The 18,793-nt window shown below is 36.2% G+C and overlaps 1 protein-coding gene and 1 long non-coding RNA gene across 2 annotated transcripts; one reads left to right on the forward strand and one right to left on the reverse strand.

Annotated features, from left to right (window-relative positions):
* The first annotated feature begins 8,346 nt into the window (after nucleotides 1-8,346).
* LOC148588157 (uncharacterized) lies at nucleotides 8,347-9,828 on the forward strand. The gene is made up of 2 exons (XR_015909816.1): nucleotides 8,347-8,430; nucleotides 9,549-9,828. It is a non-coding gene; the product is annotated as an uncharacterized LOC148588157 (long non-coding RNA).
* Nucleotides 9,829-12,274: 2,446 nt separating this feature from the next.
* Nucleotides 12,275-13,039, reverse strand: LOC132162362 (phenylalanine N-monooxygenase-like). The gene has a single exon (XM_059572602.2). It carries the CDS (start codon nucleotides 13,037-13,039, stop codon nucleotides 12,275-12,277), a length of 765 nt encoding a protein of 254 aa, XP_059428585.2.
* Between the last annotated feature and the right edge of the window lie 5,754 nt (nucleotides 13,040-18,793).

Consider the following 18,793-nt stretch of genomic DNA (forward strand, 5'->3'; position numbering starts at 1 on the left):
GAAAAACTGTAATTATCAATACAAAAAAAATACTGTTAAAATACTTTTCTTTATACAAAAATACCCAAAGCTATGTCGTACCAGGCATTTATACAAATCTATCCGACAGTCTAAACTCTAGACAAAACTTAACCAACTTGGAATCTCTGTACATCTCAATATGAATCTCTAATCACAACTGCATAATTACCTTGATTTTCCATTCCTGCAAGCACTACAAAAACTGTGAAGTAGTGAGTCAATTGATTTCCGACAATATAAATCATTGTTGAATCATATATATATAGCAAAATGCTAGACAAGTTATAAAACCACAAAAATCCGTATTATTGGATATCAATATCATACTCAGTAAGTAAGAATACTTACAGTGGATTACATGAATGGATCATCAAAGGTAATTACTTGAAACCCGTTCTGCTGCAGTTGGTCCATACCCATAACAATCCCTTCACTGACTTTCTCTCTCTCTCTCTCTCTCTCTCTCTCTCTCGCCTAAACTCTCTTTCTTCCTCTTCAGCTCTCTGTCTTAAATTTCCCATCTCACTCTCGGTTTCTCTTGTGTTCTTTCTTTCTTGTAGCGCTTGGTCTCGCCCTTTCTCTCTCTGTTCTGAGTAAACACTCTTAGAAAGAAGAAAGACCGAGTAAAAAGCGGAAGAAGGAAGAATATATGCAAGAGATGGGAGAGGAGATGAGTGGTGAAAATTGTGAAGGAGAAGAGCTCTATTTATAGGAGAAAATCAAACACTATTCTACCTTCAATTTACAATTATACCCTCATTTTACTATTTCACCAACCCTATACTATTCCACCAACCCTATACTATTCTACCAACCCTATACTATTTCACCAACCCTATACTATTCTACCTTCTTATTCTACCATCCTTATACCTACCATTTACTATCCTATTATATCACCAATTATTACAATCATACTCCAAATTATACCAATCAATCATCAATTATCATATCTCTTAAATCTCCCAATAAAATAATCAATATAAAATCATCATCATGATATAATAACCTCAAATCAATATTCATTCCAATAATATTCATAAGATCTAATAAGTTCCTCAAGAATAAATATTATTACCTAATATCATCAATAAATATCTCAACCTCAAAGTAAATGCCATTACCTAATATGAATATTAATATAATCATAGCATCAATTTAATATCTCTAAAATAAGACTTTAAAAATCTGAGGTGCTACAATCTTCCCTCCTTATTAGAATTTCGTCCTCGAAATTAAAGACCATAAATTACCACCTATCTTCAAATTGAGCAACCCAAATTAAAAACAAATCATACTTGAACCATAACTTACTCAAGTTACTATAAAAAAATTTTAAATTCAATCTGTTCATAAATCATAACATATTCCATACCCAGGCGATGTGAGACTCTACAAGCACTCTTCTTGGGCACCAGTGTCACCGTTGGCAATCCTCAGGGAATTTCTTCATTCTCGACCCTTAACTTTTGGCCCTTATACATTTCATTGTGTCTTAACTGACACCATTATAATATAACCCACTTTTGGCATCACCAACGTGTGTCCACTAGCGACCCTCATAGGCTTGTGCACACTCCCACCATCTCAGGCTGGGTAATGTTTTGATACCATTTGTAACATCCCAGGGAAAAACGCTAGCCACATCTGCGCTATTACCCCAAAAGGACTAGTCAATTTGGAGCTTCCCTAGAATTCATTATAAAACCCAGTTTCACCTAGTAACTAAGCAATGTGGGACTTAGCACCCATGACCATCTCTATAAACTACCCACTCAATGTGGGCTTCTTCTCATCATGCAGTGCTTCAATACCACATGACCTGGCGTTACTAGGTGGCTCTGATACCATTTTGTAACAATCTGATATAGCGGAAAAACTGTAATTATCAATACAAAAAAAATACTGTTAAAATACTTTTCTTTATACAAAAATACCCAAAGCTATGTCGTACCAGGCATTTATACAAATCTATCCGACAGTCTAAACTCTAGACAAAACTTAACCAACTTGGAATCTCTGTACATCTCAATATGAATCTCTAATCACAACTGCATAATTACCTTGATTTTCCATTCCTGCAAGCACTACAAAAACTGTGAAGTAGTGAGTCAATTGATTTCCGACAATATAAATCATTGTTGAATCATATATATATAGCAAAATGCTAGACAAGTTATAAAACCACAAAAATCCGTATTATTGGATATCAATATCATACTCAGTAAGTAAGAATACTTACAGTGGATTACATGAATGGATCATCAAAGGTAATTACTTGAAACTCGTTCTGCTGCAGTTGGTCCATACCCATAACAATCCCTTCACTGACTTTCTCTCTCTCTCTCTCTCTCTCTCTCTCTCGCCTAAACTCTCTTTCTTCCTCTTCAGCTCTCTGTCTTAAATTTCCCATCTCACTCTCGGTTTCTCTTGTGTTCTTTCTTTCTTGTAGCGCTTGGTCTCGCCCTTTCTCTCTCTGTTCTGAGTAAACACTCTTAGAAAGAAGAAAGACCGAGTAAAAAGCGGAAGAAGGAAGAATATATGCAAGAGATGGGAGAGGAGATGAGTGGTGAAAATTGTGAAGGAGAAGAGCTCTATTTATAGGAGAAAATCAAACACTATTCTACCTTCAATTTACAATTATACCCTCATTTTACTATTTCACCAACCCTATACTATTCCACCAACCCTATACTATTCCACCAACCCTATACTATTCTACCAACCCTATACTATTTCACCAACCCTATACTATTCTACCTTCTTATTCTACCATCCTTATACCTACCATTTACTATCCTATTATATCACCAATTATTACAATCATACTCCAAATTATACCAATCAATCATCAATTATCATATCTCTTAAATCTCCCAATAAAATAATCAATATAAAATCATCATCATGATATAATAACCTCAAATCAATATTCATTCCAATAATATTCATAAGATCTAATAAGTTCCTCAAGAATAAATATTATTACCTAATATCATCAATAAATATCTCAACCTCAAAGTAAATGCCATTACCTAATATGAATATTAATATAATCATAGCATCAATTTAATATCTCTAAAATAAGACTTTAAAAATCTGGGGTGCTACACTGATATTTTAGACATATTTATTCATGGAAAAGATAATTACAGTGATTAGAAAAGGAGATGTAGAATTGTCTTTACATCATCAGAAAACCCGGATAGCAATGTATTTTTTTCAGCCAACTCTGTTATGTTAAACTGGCTACAAATTACAATAAACAGCTCTCTTATTAAGATCATCCACAATTTGATATGCCTTATCGTACTTCCCCTGGTCAAAAGATGGGAGACCCTGCTCTTTCATTTTGGAGATGCTCATGTTATAACTACGAAAATAAGCTGAGTGCTCTGCCCACACTACAAAAATCGTGTGTTTTTTTTTTACCAACCATTTCTGATGTGTCAATGGCACTGACACGTCAGAAAACCCTTCTGACGTGTTATTTTTGACGTGCCTCAACGGTTAAAAGGACGGATGTCAAAAAATTCAAGTTTTTGACGTGGCATTTTCACCATGCCAAAAATTTTTGACGTGTCAGAAACTGGAACGTCAAAAAAAAAAAAAAAATTTGACGTTCCAGTTTTACCACGTCAAAAAAATTATTGACGTGTCACACTGTTTGACACGTCAAAAATATTTTTTTTTTCATTTATATATTTTCTGAATTATTCGGGTTTATACCCAGATTTACGTATTAACCTGATATCCAATACATTTAATATATATATCCAATATATCCAATATATATCCAATACATTCAATGTATATTCAATATACATTCAATTTAATACATTCAATCCAATACATTTAATATACATTCAATATCCAATATCCAATATCCAATACATTCAATTCAATTTAATATTTACATTTACATTATCCAATACATTCAACTCAATTCAATCCAATATCTACATTTAAATTATCCAATACATTCAATTCAATCCAATATCTATATTTATATTATCCAATACATTCAATTCAATCCAATATCTACATTTACGTCCACTATCCAATTAATCCAATACGTCCAATTAATCTAATTAATCAAATACATCCAATACATCAAACATCTCCAATACATCAAACATATTGAATACATCTAATTAATCAAATACATCCAATTAATCCAATATATCAAACATATCCAATACATCCAATTAATCAAATACATCAAACATATCCAACCCCATTTCAAACATATCCAATACATCCAATTAATCCAATACATCAAACATATCCAATACATCAAATTAATCCAATACATCAAACATATCCAACCCCATTTCAAACATATCCAATACATCTAATTAATCCAATACATCAAACATATCTAACCTCATTTCAAGCATATCCAATATATCAAACATATCCTATACGTCAAACATATCCAATACATCCAATTAATCCAATACATCGAACATATCTAATACATCCAACCCAATGCACATATAAAATTTCAATTCAATTTGCATATACATCCAATACATATGAAATTCCAACACAGATTAATTAAACAAAATTCCAACACATATACTACGTTCCAACACAACACAAAACAAAACAAATATATACATCGAAAATATATTCCAACACTACAAATATTTACATCGAAAATATGTTCCAACACAACACAAAACAAATATACAATCAAACTATCTCTATTCTATCTACTACAAATATACAATCAAAGACAAATATACAACACTATAAGTTCCAACTAGTCTCAACAAACAGATAGTTTGATCTAACTATATACATCAACATATAGTAACAAAATGTATATAAAACTTAACAAACAGCGATGAGAAACCACGTGCTCAGTCCAAGTCAACCTAGTCATCCCCCAACGCCTTATATGCATTACCTGCAAATGAGTTGTGAACTAATGATAATCAATAAAAAAAATTCAAAACGCAGATATATAGTGATGCAAATATACGTTAGTTATAAAATGAACCACGGGAACAATGCGTTACTAATTGAGACTTTTGTGGAGACACAATTCTAACAGTTAAAGTGATCAATGCAGGCTATAGTCATGTTAATCGAAGAATAACAAAAATAACACAAATATAGCATTACCACTTTCGGGCGTGGATCCAAAGGTCGACGCAAGCATGGCCTCAAGTTGGCAGAAACGGGCCTCAAAGATGGCATCTTTCTCTGCTATCTGAGCTTTTTGTTCTTCAATCTGTTTGGCCATCTCATCCATCGCACGTCTTCGTTGTGTCCGCTCCCCTTTAAGTTCTTTAATCTTATCCGTCATCTGTGAGAACGAGGAGTTCCCAGGGTTCTGCGACCGTGCCTGGGACGATGTATAGTACGATTGTATGCTTCCCCGCACCAGTAGAACATTTGGACCCACCTGTCAGACCCTGCCAGCGTACTCAAATTTATTTCTGTGCGCCTGAGCATACGGCTCATTCGGTGTCCACCGTACCGTCCCTTCAGTCACGCTCGACATAAATGCCGGGTCAGTAGGTATCAATTCCTCCATCCTCTCATGTACGTTAAGTAACAAGTTAGTATCTTATATAAAGAAAGTTAATCATCAATAATTTATCAAAATATATATCGGTGAGTACTTACACATCTCTCCCTAACCACATCATTTGGATAGTCACCATCCTTCTTCGTGTGTGTCGAGATGTAAGCTCGCGCTCGAGTAGGAGTAGTGCCCAAAGATAAGGTCTGCATAAAAATAAAAAAAATAAAAATCATCAAAAAAAAAAAAAAAACATAAACATACGGTTAGATACGTATATATATCTATATATATGTGGTAAATAAGACAAATACCTCTTAATGTGTCGCCCTAGCAAAGCTCATCGACCGGTGCAGTGAAGTGTGTTGTTTTTTGCTCGTAATGCCTTCATATAGGCAGCATACTCCTACACAAATATCATTCTTAATATGTCAGCCCTAACACAATTACAATTAGAGTAATGATAGAGGTTACGCGGCGTGCGTGAACAGTAACACACGCCGCTGACGTGGCATGTGCCACGTCGTAACCCCTATTTAAAAAAAAAAAAAAAAAAATTTCAAAACCAAGCGTCAAAACCAATCCCCGCAATACCCATTTTTCATTTCCCCCCATTTTCTTCCCAAACCCATTTTCTCCCCCCAACCGGCACATTGGTTCTCCCCCACCGTGCGTCTCCCCACCTTCACCGCCGCCAACGAACCCATCTATCAGCTCCCGCCGGTTCTAGTTCTCCCCCACGAGACTTTTCTTCCCAAACCCGTTTTCTTATGGCAACGAACCCGTCTTTCGGGTGTTTCACATTTTGACAATTTTTTTTTTCTTTGGAGTTTAGCTGGGCTGTTCGTGATGTGAGGGTGGTGAGCTCCACTAGCGGGGCCACGCAGGTGTCCCCGAAGACGTCCCTGCAGAGCTGGATGAAACAGATAAGGCGAGGATCCATAAAACTATACATGGATTTTTGTTTGTATGTTTTTCTCTGCACAAAACATGAATTTATAGCCCAGCTTCTCTCTGCACCCAACACCACAATCTTTGGGTTTTTCATTTTTTGTGTGTTTTTAGCTCAAATCTCTGTTTTAGTAATGAACTCTAGTCTCTTGCCTACTATGCACACCTTGTGTTCGGCAAAATGCCTAACCAACATTTTTGAGATATGAATTTCAATTTATGTTTTAAAATGCTCTTGCTAAATACCTATGGTGTTTAGTGGTGCAGGGGACTCAGCCGCATTTGTTATTCTGGTTAATATTTGGAGGGTTTTTCTTAAACTAATGCTATCCCTAGCCATTAGTATAGCTTGAGCCACTGTTTCCAACTTTCCATCTGATCCCATAGGCTGGTGTTACGGTTTAAACTCTGAGATTCCTTTTCCCCAAAAGCCAAATTTGCTAATGCTTCAAATTGACTTTATGGTCTTAGAAACTAATTGTAGTGCTGATGTTGTAAACTGCCCTCTTATTAGAGCTTGAATGGTATGTAAGGAAAGCCCCTTTTTTTTCAACGACTTAGACGTCAGTTTTAATCCATGGCCAAAGAGTTCCCTGCTTCTTGCTTTGTGGCCTGTATAGTAGAGTAAATTAAAGTAGATTCACATGGTATCCTTTCCTCAATCAAATTACATGCTGAGTATTTTCACTCAATACCTTGTGCTATTTTGCTTTCTTGGAGACATGATTGTCAATCCCTCTTGCTAACACAAAAACTTCATGACTATTGAGAATGGTTTTGGGCTTAGTAATATTTGATTTTGTTGTTTCTATGTGATTATAAGAATGCTGTTTTTTTTTATTATTATGCGACTGAATTTGTTGTTGTCCTAAACTGTGAAAAAACTGAAAAATCCCTAGACTGTTGATGGTTGGAGATGATGTAATCACTGTATTTTTGGGTTATGACATTACCATTGAAATTTATAGACCATAGGATGAATCCATCAGAAAAATTCTTCAATTCTTGATGAAGATGGCAGATTTGGTGTAAATACTGAAAACTTGTTGATGAAAATTAGCAACAAGAAATCAAGATAGAAAGAAATAAAAGCAAGATGATATAAAATGGACGAGGTCAAAAGTTAAAGAGAACAATCTTGTGGCAAACTGAGCAAAATCTAAAAGACTCAGTTGACCACATTGAATCAATGTCATCTAACAATTTATCTCAAGTCACATCTCTAAATGATGTATTTCAAACACTTCCTACTTCACGTCCCTTTTCCTTAGTCCATATAAAACTCTTCCCTATTTGCTAGACATCTCATTTTCCTTGAAGAAATATGTCTTGCTGCCTATCTCTGGAATTTTTATGAATTGTTTTATTCTATAGTTTAGAACATTGGTCTTGTAAATGGAAGAAGTTAGAACCAGTGTACAGAACCATTGTGTATTTTACTGGTAATTCTTTGCAACACATAAATATGAACAAATGCATAATATTCACTGTACTTTTTATATTTTCTTTCCATGTTCCGTCATATATATCTCGATCTTTGGCTGGCAGCTATGACAATGAAGTTGTAGCTATATTTGCTTGATCTTTACTTTTTACCTCTATATAAAGGTTAGTTTTTGTTAAATTCCAGTATGCTCTTTTAGATTTTTGTGGTGTTGTATTTACTTCTAAAAAGAAGCTGTCTCTTTTAAAAAAAATAATATGGCATAGTTTTCCAATTAATAGTTTTGGCATTTTGATTTGTTTTACAGAAAAACAAAAAAAAAAAAAAAGTTTTTTTTTTAAAAAATGGTAGGGTATACTTGGCTGGTTAATGTTTTCCCACTGATGTTTTGTTGCTGACTACAAATATGTTCTTCAAGACACTGAATACGGGATCCCTCTTCTATGCCACTTTGAATGCCATAGCATACTTTTACATGGTAAGCGGCTCACCCTAATGCTATTTGAGTCATTCTCTATGTTCACCATATTTATTTTTGTTTGCAAAAATGTTATTTCTTTCAGGTTTGCTCTTGTTTAAAGGCTAGTTTTTGTTAAATTCCAGTATGCTCTTTTAGATCTTTGTCGTGTTGTATTTACTTCTAAAAATAAGCTGTCTCTTTAAAAATAATAAGCGAAAAGATCAAACAGATTAGTATTGTGCTTTGATTTTAATATTTTTAGCCCGTGCAGTTGCAAGTGGACTTGACTTTTCTTCTGTTGAGATAGTTTCCGTAAAGCTACCTGGTATTAGAACTATGTTTTGTTTGGGGTTAGTGATGGTTTACTTCATTGTACCTTGCTTTGGATGCTCAAAATCATTAAAGAATACACAAACAAAAACAAAAACAAAAAAAGATAGTAGAAAATTTTGAACGTTTGTGTATTGTTAATGCTTACTAAAACATGCAGCACTTCTAAATATGATACTTGATTCAATAGAAATGTGGTGTGTCATGTACAGTCCATCATAATTGTTTACTTTTGATCAAAATCGGAGGTAACCCCTTGAATTTATTTCCTTACCCCCCCATTAAGGAAATAAAGTGTTTTAGTGTTTTATTGGTTTGACATGTATGGATGCAAATTTGTTTGCAGGTTGGCCAAACAAGGTATTGTATTAGATTTTTCTAGTGTACCTTCTTTGGTTACTCTATCAACTAAGACGGTTATATATAGATATTATTGCATTTGTTTGCATTTCTCACTATGATGATGAATGTCTCTATGATGTTTCTTAGAAATAAGTTTTTTTTTTTGGAGCCTAGATGAAAATGTTTCTAGTGGGTACCATACGACTGAATTGGGGCCAAATCCTGACTTATGTGGTGTTCAGACGTAATATTTCTAAGTTTGTTTTTGCAGAATCTATGCATGTTTGTAATGCTTATGTATATTTTGCATAATGATACTGAAGATGAACTGAGACTCTAGTATTGTGCTAGTTGGTGTTTTTTAATTAGCTTGTACATATGAATAGAATATGTCTGCATTATCAAATAGCAAAAATTACATTTGTGTGGGCATTGATCTCTAATTGTTTGATGTGTATGATCAGGAGGCATACCGAGATGTTGAAGCAATTTAGAGTGTGGCCATACAAGGAAGGACTATTGTTGCTCTTTTAATTTTTCACTTAAATTTGATTGTATCGTTGTTTGTTAGTGAATGAATCCGTTCACCCCTCTTTGATGTAATTGCTTATTTTGAGAAGAATATACAATCGTCTTCCAAGAGTTGTTGAGGGTAAATTAGAAACAATATGACCAAAATTTTTGCATAGGATCAGAATTCTAAAGTTTATTGGCCATAAATAGTATATTATTTTATGAAAATAGTATGCTTTTCTTTAAAGGGAAAAATGGGTGGTTTTTCGATCTTAGTTATGAGTTCATGTTGCACAAAGAAAGTGGATTTTTTCTTGTATGCATGAAGAAATTTTAATTTTCATGACTTAACATGACTAGAAGGCAGTCTCTTAGCACAATACTGTCAATACATATTGGGTGATGGAAAGATTGTGGAATGAAAAGAAGGTTTCATCAAGTAAATTCACGCTCCAGGAGCTCTTGCTTCCTAGAAACTGAAGCACAACTCACTTGTTGGATACATTTCAAACACAGTAATGCCTACCCATATTCAATGTATTTCCAAAGCAAACCTAAATTGTAATTTTGACAATATATCGTGTACTTGAATTTGACAGTAGGACTTTTGACAATATTCTATTGAGATGCCACAAGTAAAAAAATTCACTAGCTTGAACTTTTCTTAATACAAAAGACTAGTCTAGGTGCTAATACAAAACATTTTCCCCAATCACATACACATATATACAAAGAGTATTACACAACGAAACTACTTTCGATTAAAAAGAAAACTTTGTTGTGTGCTTCTAGGCTACATGAAAAGGCGGAATGCCGACAGCTCAAACTCTCCAAGAAGCTTGTTGTCATCAGCCATTCCACGCTCGCCCTGTAGTACCTTGATCCTCACCTAAGTTTGGTTGTCAGCTGTCGTGGAGAAAACCTACAATAATAGAAGCATCATTCAAGAACTTAGCATCCTCAATAATAAAAATATGTAAAGTAGACCGTTAAAAAAGAAAATCCACAAAACAAAAATGGTTCAGTAAAACCAAAGGCCAGCCAAAATTAAAAGCTTTATCACAACCAAGCCAACCATGGCTTCAACGAATGGATTCCCCTATGAGGATTTAAGAAGTAACTAAGATGAGAAAATCAATTTGCAATCTAACATCTCCCCTTCTAATGCATAATCATATCAACACGACAACTCTAAACATTGTCAATTAATGAAGTAAATCATCCAGTGCATAGTAGTCTTGCTTAACTAAAATCATAGGAAGAAAAAAACACTAGATCAAGCCACACACTACTTGCTCTATCTCTTCGACTTAATACAGTTACGCAATGCAACAGAAGCTGGTCAAAGATGTAGTTTTATCTAAAAAGATTAAAAAGCCCATACTATGAAATACAATTACCTCTGGCAGTTGAAATCATAAACATTGACACAGCAGATCACACAAATACAGGATTCCTAACAGAATTCCAAAGAATACACAAGCATGCCCTCCTAAATATGAATTTTGCAATATCAAGGATTTGCATAACAAACAAGAATAATAACCCCTCACTAAAGTCAGAAACTATCTAAAAAAACATTATTATAATTTGTGGTTGTTAAGGCGACACGATGACTTAAAATGAACATTCCCACACAATTTAGTTCTCACTCTCTGAGCAGATTCTACAACCCTCTTCACTTCTTCAAGTAAATTATAATCTACACAGAATATTCCAAAACAGAAAAGTATTTGTATAAACATGTAAGAAAAGTAGCAACCTTCATCAATCAAGTTATAACATACTCACTAAGATTTTAAGAAAATAACAAAGAATTATTTCAACCCGTTTAGAGACAAAATAATGAGCTTCTCCAAGCAAATTATAAGCCACCCATGAAAATGTATCCAAGCCTATAAAAAGGGTATTGAATCTGACACTAAAGGAGCAATAGTGCCAACCAAAGTGCCAATCCTTCCATTGTAGCTCTCCTATAGGACGCAAACAAACTGATTCTGCATAATGTCGAAACCAAAAATAAATTTGATTAAAGGCGTCAACAAGGAAAATCAAAATAAGTAAAGCATCATCACCATGCTTTCCGTCACAAACATAGATTATGAATAAATAAAAATAAAAAAATAAAAAATCAGAATACAAGAACCCAAGTACATGTTGATTTACGTTTTAAATATATCAAATACTGAAAATTAACACCAAACCAATTAAACAAAGCCCCCAAAATAAAAAATCTTATTCTCTTTTCATTCACCGAATCCATTACGCATTAACAAAAGAAGGGATTTTGGCAATCCTGATTATCAGATTTTGCGATTTTAAAAATTATTCTTACTTTAAAGGGGAAAATGCATTTTACCTCCCTGAAGTTTCAGGAGTTTTTCAATTTGAACCCCAAAGTTTGAAAATTGACAATATACCCCCCTGAAGTTTCAAAAAGTTTTAATTTGAACCCTCCGTTAATAGTTTCCGTCTAAATGGATGGAAGTGGTCCCACGTGCGCCTCACGTGACATATTAAGCCATTTTCTTCCAATTTTGCCCTCAATCTAGATATCAAAATTACGAGATTACCCTCAAAGGTTTTTCTTCTAAACTCACGTACTGCACCTTCTCTTCTTCCCAAAGTAAAAAAACTTTCTCTTCCACTCTCTCTAACACACACTGAAAAACATTTCTCAGGCCAGCCGCAGGGTTCTGGCAGTTATACGGGTTGAGGTTACTATGGCTGTTATTAAAATACCCAACTTTTCTTGTCGTCCCGTTTCTGGTTTGTTGTTGGCTTTCTGTTTGGTTCTCGAAAAAGAATGAGAGAGGAGAAAATGCAAAATTGCCGTGATTTGAGCTTTGATCTCCTCTACTGATAGAGCTAGTTCCCCGTTGGAATTCTTTGCCAAAATGAAAGCGTCAAGCAAGTCCTCAGCCTCCTTCTTCTTCCCATCACTCCATTGCTCGCCTCTCTCATCGATGATCGGTTCTTCATAGCTGCTAACAATTCTCATAGCCTCACTCACTATCTTCTCATGACCATCTAAGTCTAGCGCTCTTAAGCATGGGATGTAATCCGACACAGCAAATGCATAAATATGATTGAGTAAGCTCCAAAGTGAAGTGAACTGGTTACAAACGAACCGAACAAGATTGTCGGCTTCTTCCGTCCATTTATTAAGTAGCCAGTGAAGTGTTTTGGAGTTGATTATATTGGAAGCCACCACCTTTCTCATCTTCTTCCATTGATCTTTCATAAGGCCATGTATCCACCGGAATGTTGGCTTGTTTGGGCCTGGTGGGAGTGGCCTTTGCTCACTGTTTCTATGGAATTTTGACTTGAATTTGAGAAGAAAGATGGAAAGGAACGTAGTAAGAAAGATGAAGATAATGGTTAAGGGAACATAGTCATTTTCTAAGGTGGAGTAACCATGCAAATATCCCCAGTTGGCCATGATATGCCAACGTACGGCTCTTTCTCTTTCTCTAATTAGCTCGAAAAAATGAGAAGGTATGAGAAATAGAAAGAGGCATTGGCATATATATAGCAAAGCTTAGAGAATGACACTTTCACATGCATGTCAGTAAGCCGTGGGGTGATGGAGCATGCATGCATGTTTCTAGTTTTCTTAATTGGTTTTGTTAACGTGGTATGCCTTGAAACCAATCACAGCAAGTCAAATGCACCAATTATCAACAATAATAATTAATTAGCTCCAAATTCTTTACCCTCTAGCTTGTTGAAGAAAAAGAAGTGCAATCACAGAGTATGAAATGAAATCCACACTCCTCTGTTCTACCCTGTTTCTGCAACCAAAAGCAGAGTGATTCTTTGTCATCAATGGATCATGTGCTAGGAACTATGGGGTGTCATTATTTACATGCCTCAGAAAGATTATTAGTTTTCAAGTAAAATAATGTTGTTGTTGGTATGAATGTGATCTTCTTGGACCATGTGCTTGGACTGGAAACTTTATCCCCTAGAACCGGATCATCAAGAAGAAAGCATTGGTCCATTGGTGGGTTAGCGAGGGGTTCTTATCCTCCAAGACTGGCGAGGAGAAGGAGAACGATTTGTTCCAAGAATTTATCGACAAAGGCATCATCGAGTGCATTTCCAAAAAGCGCAGACCAAGCTTAGAACTTTACAAGATGCACCCGTTAATTCGGAACGCTGTAATTCAGCTTGCGAAAGAAAAACGATACATTGGCTTTCACCTAAATGGAAATCCAATTGCAGATTTATCTGACAAGAGTAATGCGAGGAGGGGAACAAATGGAAATCAAACTGCAGATGTCTCTGACAAGAAGATTCAGAGTGGATGCCTGGCAACAACACAAGATGGATATTCGTCACTTCGGGAGTTGACTTATGGCTTCCGTCTGAAGGAGGAGAATGTTCAAACTCTGTTTAACGTAAACGAGCCTTACGTTGATTTACGTTGATTTGGAGCTACTCTGTCATTTCTGGGCTTGCAATGGGCATGGAAGGGATTTCTTCTCAAGCGTACGGGGCCAAGCAATGGCTGGCATCTCATGGAGGCATTTTGGTTATCTAATTAAGCATTTGGAAGCATTTCCTCTCACAGCCAGAACCTAGCGGCTGGCCTGAGAAATTTTTTTCAATGTGTGTTAGAGAGAGTGCAAGAGAGAAATTTTTTACTTGGGAACGAAACTCTCTTCTTATTGTCGTGCAGTACGTAAGTGCAGAAGAAAAGCCTTTGAGGGTAATCTCATAATTTTGATATCTAGATTGAGGGCAAAATTGGAAGAAAACGGCTTAATATGTCACGTGAGGCGCACGTGGGACCACTTCCATCCATTTAGACGGAAAATATTAACGGAGGGTTCAAATTGAAACTTTTTGAAACTTCAGGGGGGTACATTGCCAATTTTCAAACTTTGGGGTTCAAATTGAAAAACTCCTGAAACTTCAGGGGGGTAAAATGCATTTTCCCCTACTTTAAATTATGTTCGTGAACTTTTACAAATCATATATTTGACCAGTGTCAAGCACCACCAAACCATTCTACCGCTTTCCCCACCTCCACCATTTTTGTTACATCTTATTAGATTTTTAGTCCTAATTTCTTGAGAACACAAACTAGAAGATTCTTTGAATGGGTCTCACCAATTATGCATCTTTTCAATAAAACTTTCTGCACAAACAACATATATTTAAATCCAATGATTTACCTTTATTCTTCCACCTCTCTCCTTTACTCACTTGTTCAAGATTTTTTTATTTTTCTAAGCATGTAGTTATCCCAAAAACCCATTCGAATAGTCTTAATTTCTGTCTTTGTTTAATTCTGTAACAAGTCAATCTTAGTTCTATGACCGGTTCTTTGTTAGTCAGGCTTTTCATTCTCTTTCTTCCGCTCATTCACTTTCTTCTTCAGGTTCTTCCACCTGCTTTGATACCACTGTGTCAAAACAGCTGCCTTCTAAACATTGTTGATGTTTCAAGCAAAATTATTGAGTTTTAATTTTTTTGGTAGGCTGCATGGGCTTGTGTTTGAAACCAGCGAAAATCCTTTCTTCTGATCAAAGCACTAGAATTTAGAGACTCCACCTTGGCCTTTTCTTTTATTAGTAAAATTCAGGGGCAAACTTACTTGTTGCTTTGGGGGGACGAATGTCCCCCCAAAGTTTTTAAAATTTCCCCCAACGTATATGGTTTTTTCAAGTTTGTCCCTCTAAAATATTATATTTGTCCCCCCAAATAATATTTTTGTTCCAATTTGCTCTCCTCTAGTCCTCTTGGCTCTTCCAGCAGAGAAACCTACAAAGCTCCTAGTCTTTTTATGAGGTCATAGACAAGATAGCATAACAGGCTGCAAGTGCAGTGACAGCTTTTCTTAAGTTGCAGAGAGAAGTACAAAACTTTTAAAAAACAATTCACAAAAAATCTAACTTTGTAACTAGTTTTCAAAAATAGAAGTTTTTAGATAGGAATATTTAACAAAAGCTAACCTTTATATAGAGGTAAAAAGTAAAGATCAAGCAAATATAGCTACAGCTTCATTGTCATAGCTGCCAGCCAAAGATCGAGATATATATGACGGAACCTGGAAAGAAAATATAAAAAGTACAGTGAATATTATGCATTTGTTCATATTTATGTGTTGCAAAGAATTACCAGTAAAATACACAATGGTTCTGTACACTGGTTCTAACTTCTTCCATTTACAAGACCAATGTTCTAACCTATAGAATAAAACAATTCATAAAAATTCCAGAGATAGGCAGCAAGACATATTTCTTCAAGGAAAATGAGATGTCTAGCAAATAGGGAAGAGTTTTATATGGACTAAGGAAAAGGGACGTGAAGTAGGAAGTGTTTGAAATACATCATTTAGAGATGTGACTTGAGATAAATTGTTAGATGACATTGATTCAATGGGGTCAACTGAGTCTTTTAGATTTTGTTCAGTTTGCCACAAGATTGTTCTCTTTAACTTTTGACCTCGTCCATTTTATATCATCTTGCTTTTATTTCTTTCTATCTTGATTTCTTGTTGATAATTTTCATCAACAGGTTTTCAGTATTTACACCAAATCTGCCATCTTCATCAAGAATTGAAGAATTTTTCTGATGGATTCATCCTATGGTCTATAAATTTCAATGGTAATGTCATAACCCAAAAATACAGTGATTACATCATCTCCAACCATCAACAGTCTAGGGATTTTTCAGTTTTTTCACAGTTTAGGACAACAACAAATTCAGTCGCATAATAAAAAAAAAACAGCATTCTTATAATCACATAGAAACAACAAAATCAAATATTACTAAACCCAAAACCATTCTCAATAGTCATGAAGTTTTTGTGTTAGCAAGAGGGATTGACAATCATGTCTCCAAGAAAGCAAAATAGCACAAGGTATTGAGTGAAAATACTCAGCATGTAATTTGATTGAGGAAAGGATACCATGTGAATCTACTTTAATTTACTCTACTATACAGGCCACAAAGCAAGAAGCAGGGAACTCTTTGGCCATGGATTAAAACTGACGTTTAAGTCGTTGAAAAAATAGGGGCTTTCCTTACATACCATTCAAGCTCTAATAAGAGGGCAGTTTACAACATCAGCTCTACAATTAGTTTCTAAGACCATAAAGTCAATTTGAAGCATTAGCAAATTTGGCTTTTGGGGAAAAGGAATCTCAGAGTTTAAACTGTAACACCAGCCTATGGGATCAGATGGAAAGTTGGAAACAGTGGCTCAAGCTATACTAATGGCTAGGGATAGCATTAGTTTAAGAAAAACCCTCCAAATATTAACCAGAATAACAAATGCGGCTGAGTCCCCTGCACCACTAAACACCATAGGTATTTAGCAAGAGCATTTTAAAACATAAATTGAAATTCATATCTCAAAAATGTTGGTTAGGCATTTTGCCGAACACAAGGTGTGCATAGTAGGCAAGAGACTAGAGTTCATTACTAAAACAGAGATTTGAGCTAAAAACACACAAAAAATGGAAAACCCAAAGATTGTGGTGTTGGGTGCAAAGAGAAGCTAGGCTATAAATTCATGTTTTGTGCAGAGAAAAACATACAAACAAAAATCCATGTATAGTTTTATGAATCCTTGCCTTATCTGTTTCATCCAGCTCTGCAGGGACGTCTTCGGGGACGCCTGCGTGGCCCCGCTAGTGGAGCTCACCACCCTCACATCACGAACAGCCCAGCTAAACTCCAAAGAAAAAAAAAATTGTCAAAATGTGAAACACCCGAAAGACGGGTTCGTTGCCACAAGAAAACGGGTTTGGGAAGAAAAGTCTCGTGGGGGAGAACTAGAACCGGTGGGAGCTGATAGACGGGTTCGTTGGCGGCGGTGACGGTGGGGAGACGCACGGTGGGAGGGAGGAGTCACGCTGGCGCCGGTGGGGGAGAACCAATGTGCCAGTTGGGGGGAGAAAATAGGTTTGGGAAGAAAATGGGGGGAAATGAAAAATGGGTATCGCGGGGATTGGTTTTGACGCTTGGTTTTGAAATTTTTTTTTTTTTTTTTAAATAGGGGTTACAGCATGGCACATGCCACGTCAGTAGCGTGCGTTACTGTTCACGCACGCCGCGTAACCTCTATCACTACTCTTACAATTAATGAAACTACACTCGTAACCTACCTGATTCTTCGGGTCGCACCATTTATCCAACAACACATCCAAGTTGTAGGCGTCATATTTTGAAACGGCATCTTGACCCATTCTCGCCTTCACGATGTCAGGAGTATCACCCGGCTGAATTTTTATCGCGTCTTTCACTAAGTTTCTCTAACTCTTCAGCTTCACGCCCATATCTCAGAACGCGTCCTTTTTTATCGCATCGAGATTATACTTAGGTAGGATGTAGAAGTCTGCCTGCACAAGTTAAAAAAGTAAGGCGTATAATTCACACATTAACAACGTTTGACATAATGAAATACACATGCTAAAATATAACAGATAGTTTAACCATACCATCAAGGCGTCCCATATATCCTCCTTTGTACGGGGCAGTACCTCCGTCCAGTCGTCCCGTAATCTAACATAATTCTCGCTCCTTATGATGTTACCGGTCGTCCTTTGAAATTCATCCCACTAAATCCTACGGGCTGCCACGCTCTATTGTACTCGCACACGACCTTTTGCCCAGTGGGAATATCCCACGTCTTGTTCGATGGTTTCATGGTCACCACTTAAATATGCATGGGTGCGCCCGTCTCGGCCGATGCCTAACACATTAATAATTACCGATGTTAATTATTTGGAATTCAATAGTGTTAGTTTACATTGGTTGGCTCATTCGGTTTACATGTATGGAGTTTAGGAAGCTATTTCCAGAAACCAGAAACAAGTTTTTGAAGGAGGGGTCCGGACCGCCAGAAGCAGGGTCCGGACCCCATTTCCAGAAACAAGTTTTTTCAAGCAGGGTCCGGACCGCCAGAAGCAGGGTCCGGACCCCATTTCCAGAAACTTGATTTTTCGAGCAGGGTCCGGACCGCCAGAAGCAGGGTCCGGACCCCATTTCCAGAAACTTTTTTCAAGCAGGGTCCGGACCGCCAGAAGCAGGGTCCGGACCCCATTTCCAGAAACTTGATTTTATGAGGCCTGTCCGGACCCCAGATCTTCCCTGTCCGGACATGGCTGATTTATTAGGTTTATTTGTCGATTTAAGCTACGTGAGCTTGCTATTTACAACTACGTATTTTATTTAGCAA

This window comes from Corylus avellana, chromosome 1 (assembly GCF_965113065.1).
Source record: "Corylus avellana chromosome 1, dhCorAvel1.hap1.2, whole genome shotgun sequence".
Classification (NCBI taxonomy): domain Eukaryota; kingdom Viridiplantae; phylum Streptophyta; class Magnoliopsida; order Fagales; family Betulaceae; genus Corylus; species Corylus avellana.

What these genes read in the sequence shown, in the direction of transcription:
- LOC132162362 (XM_059572602.2), bottom strand. Translation starts at nt 13,039, where the DNA reads ATGGCCAACTGGGGATATTTGCATGGTTACTCCACCTTAGAAAATGAC.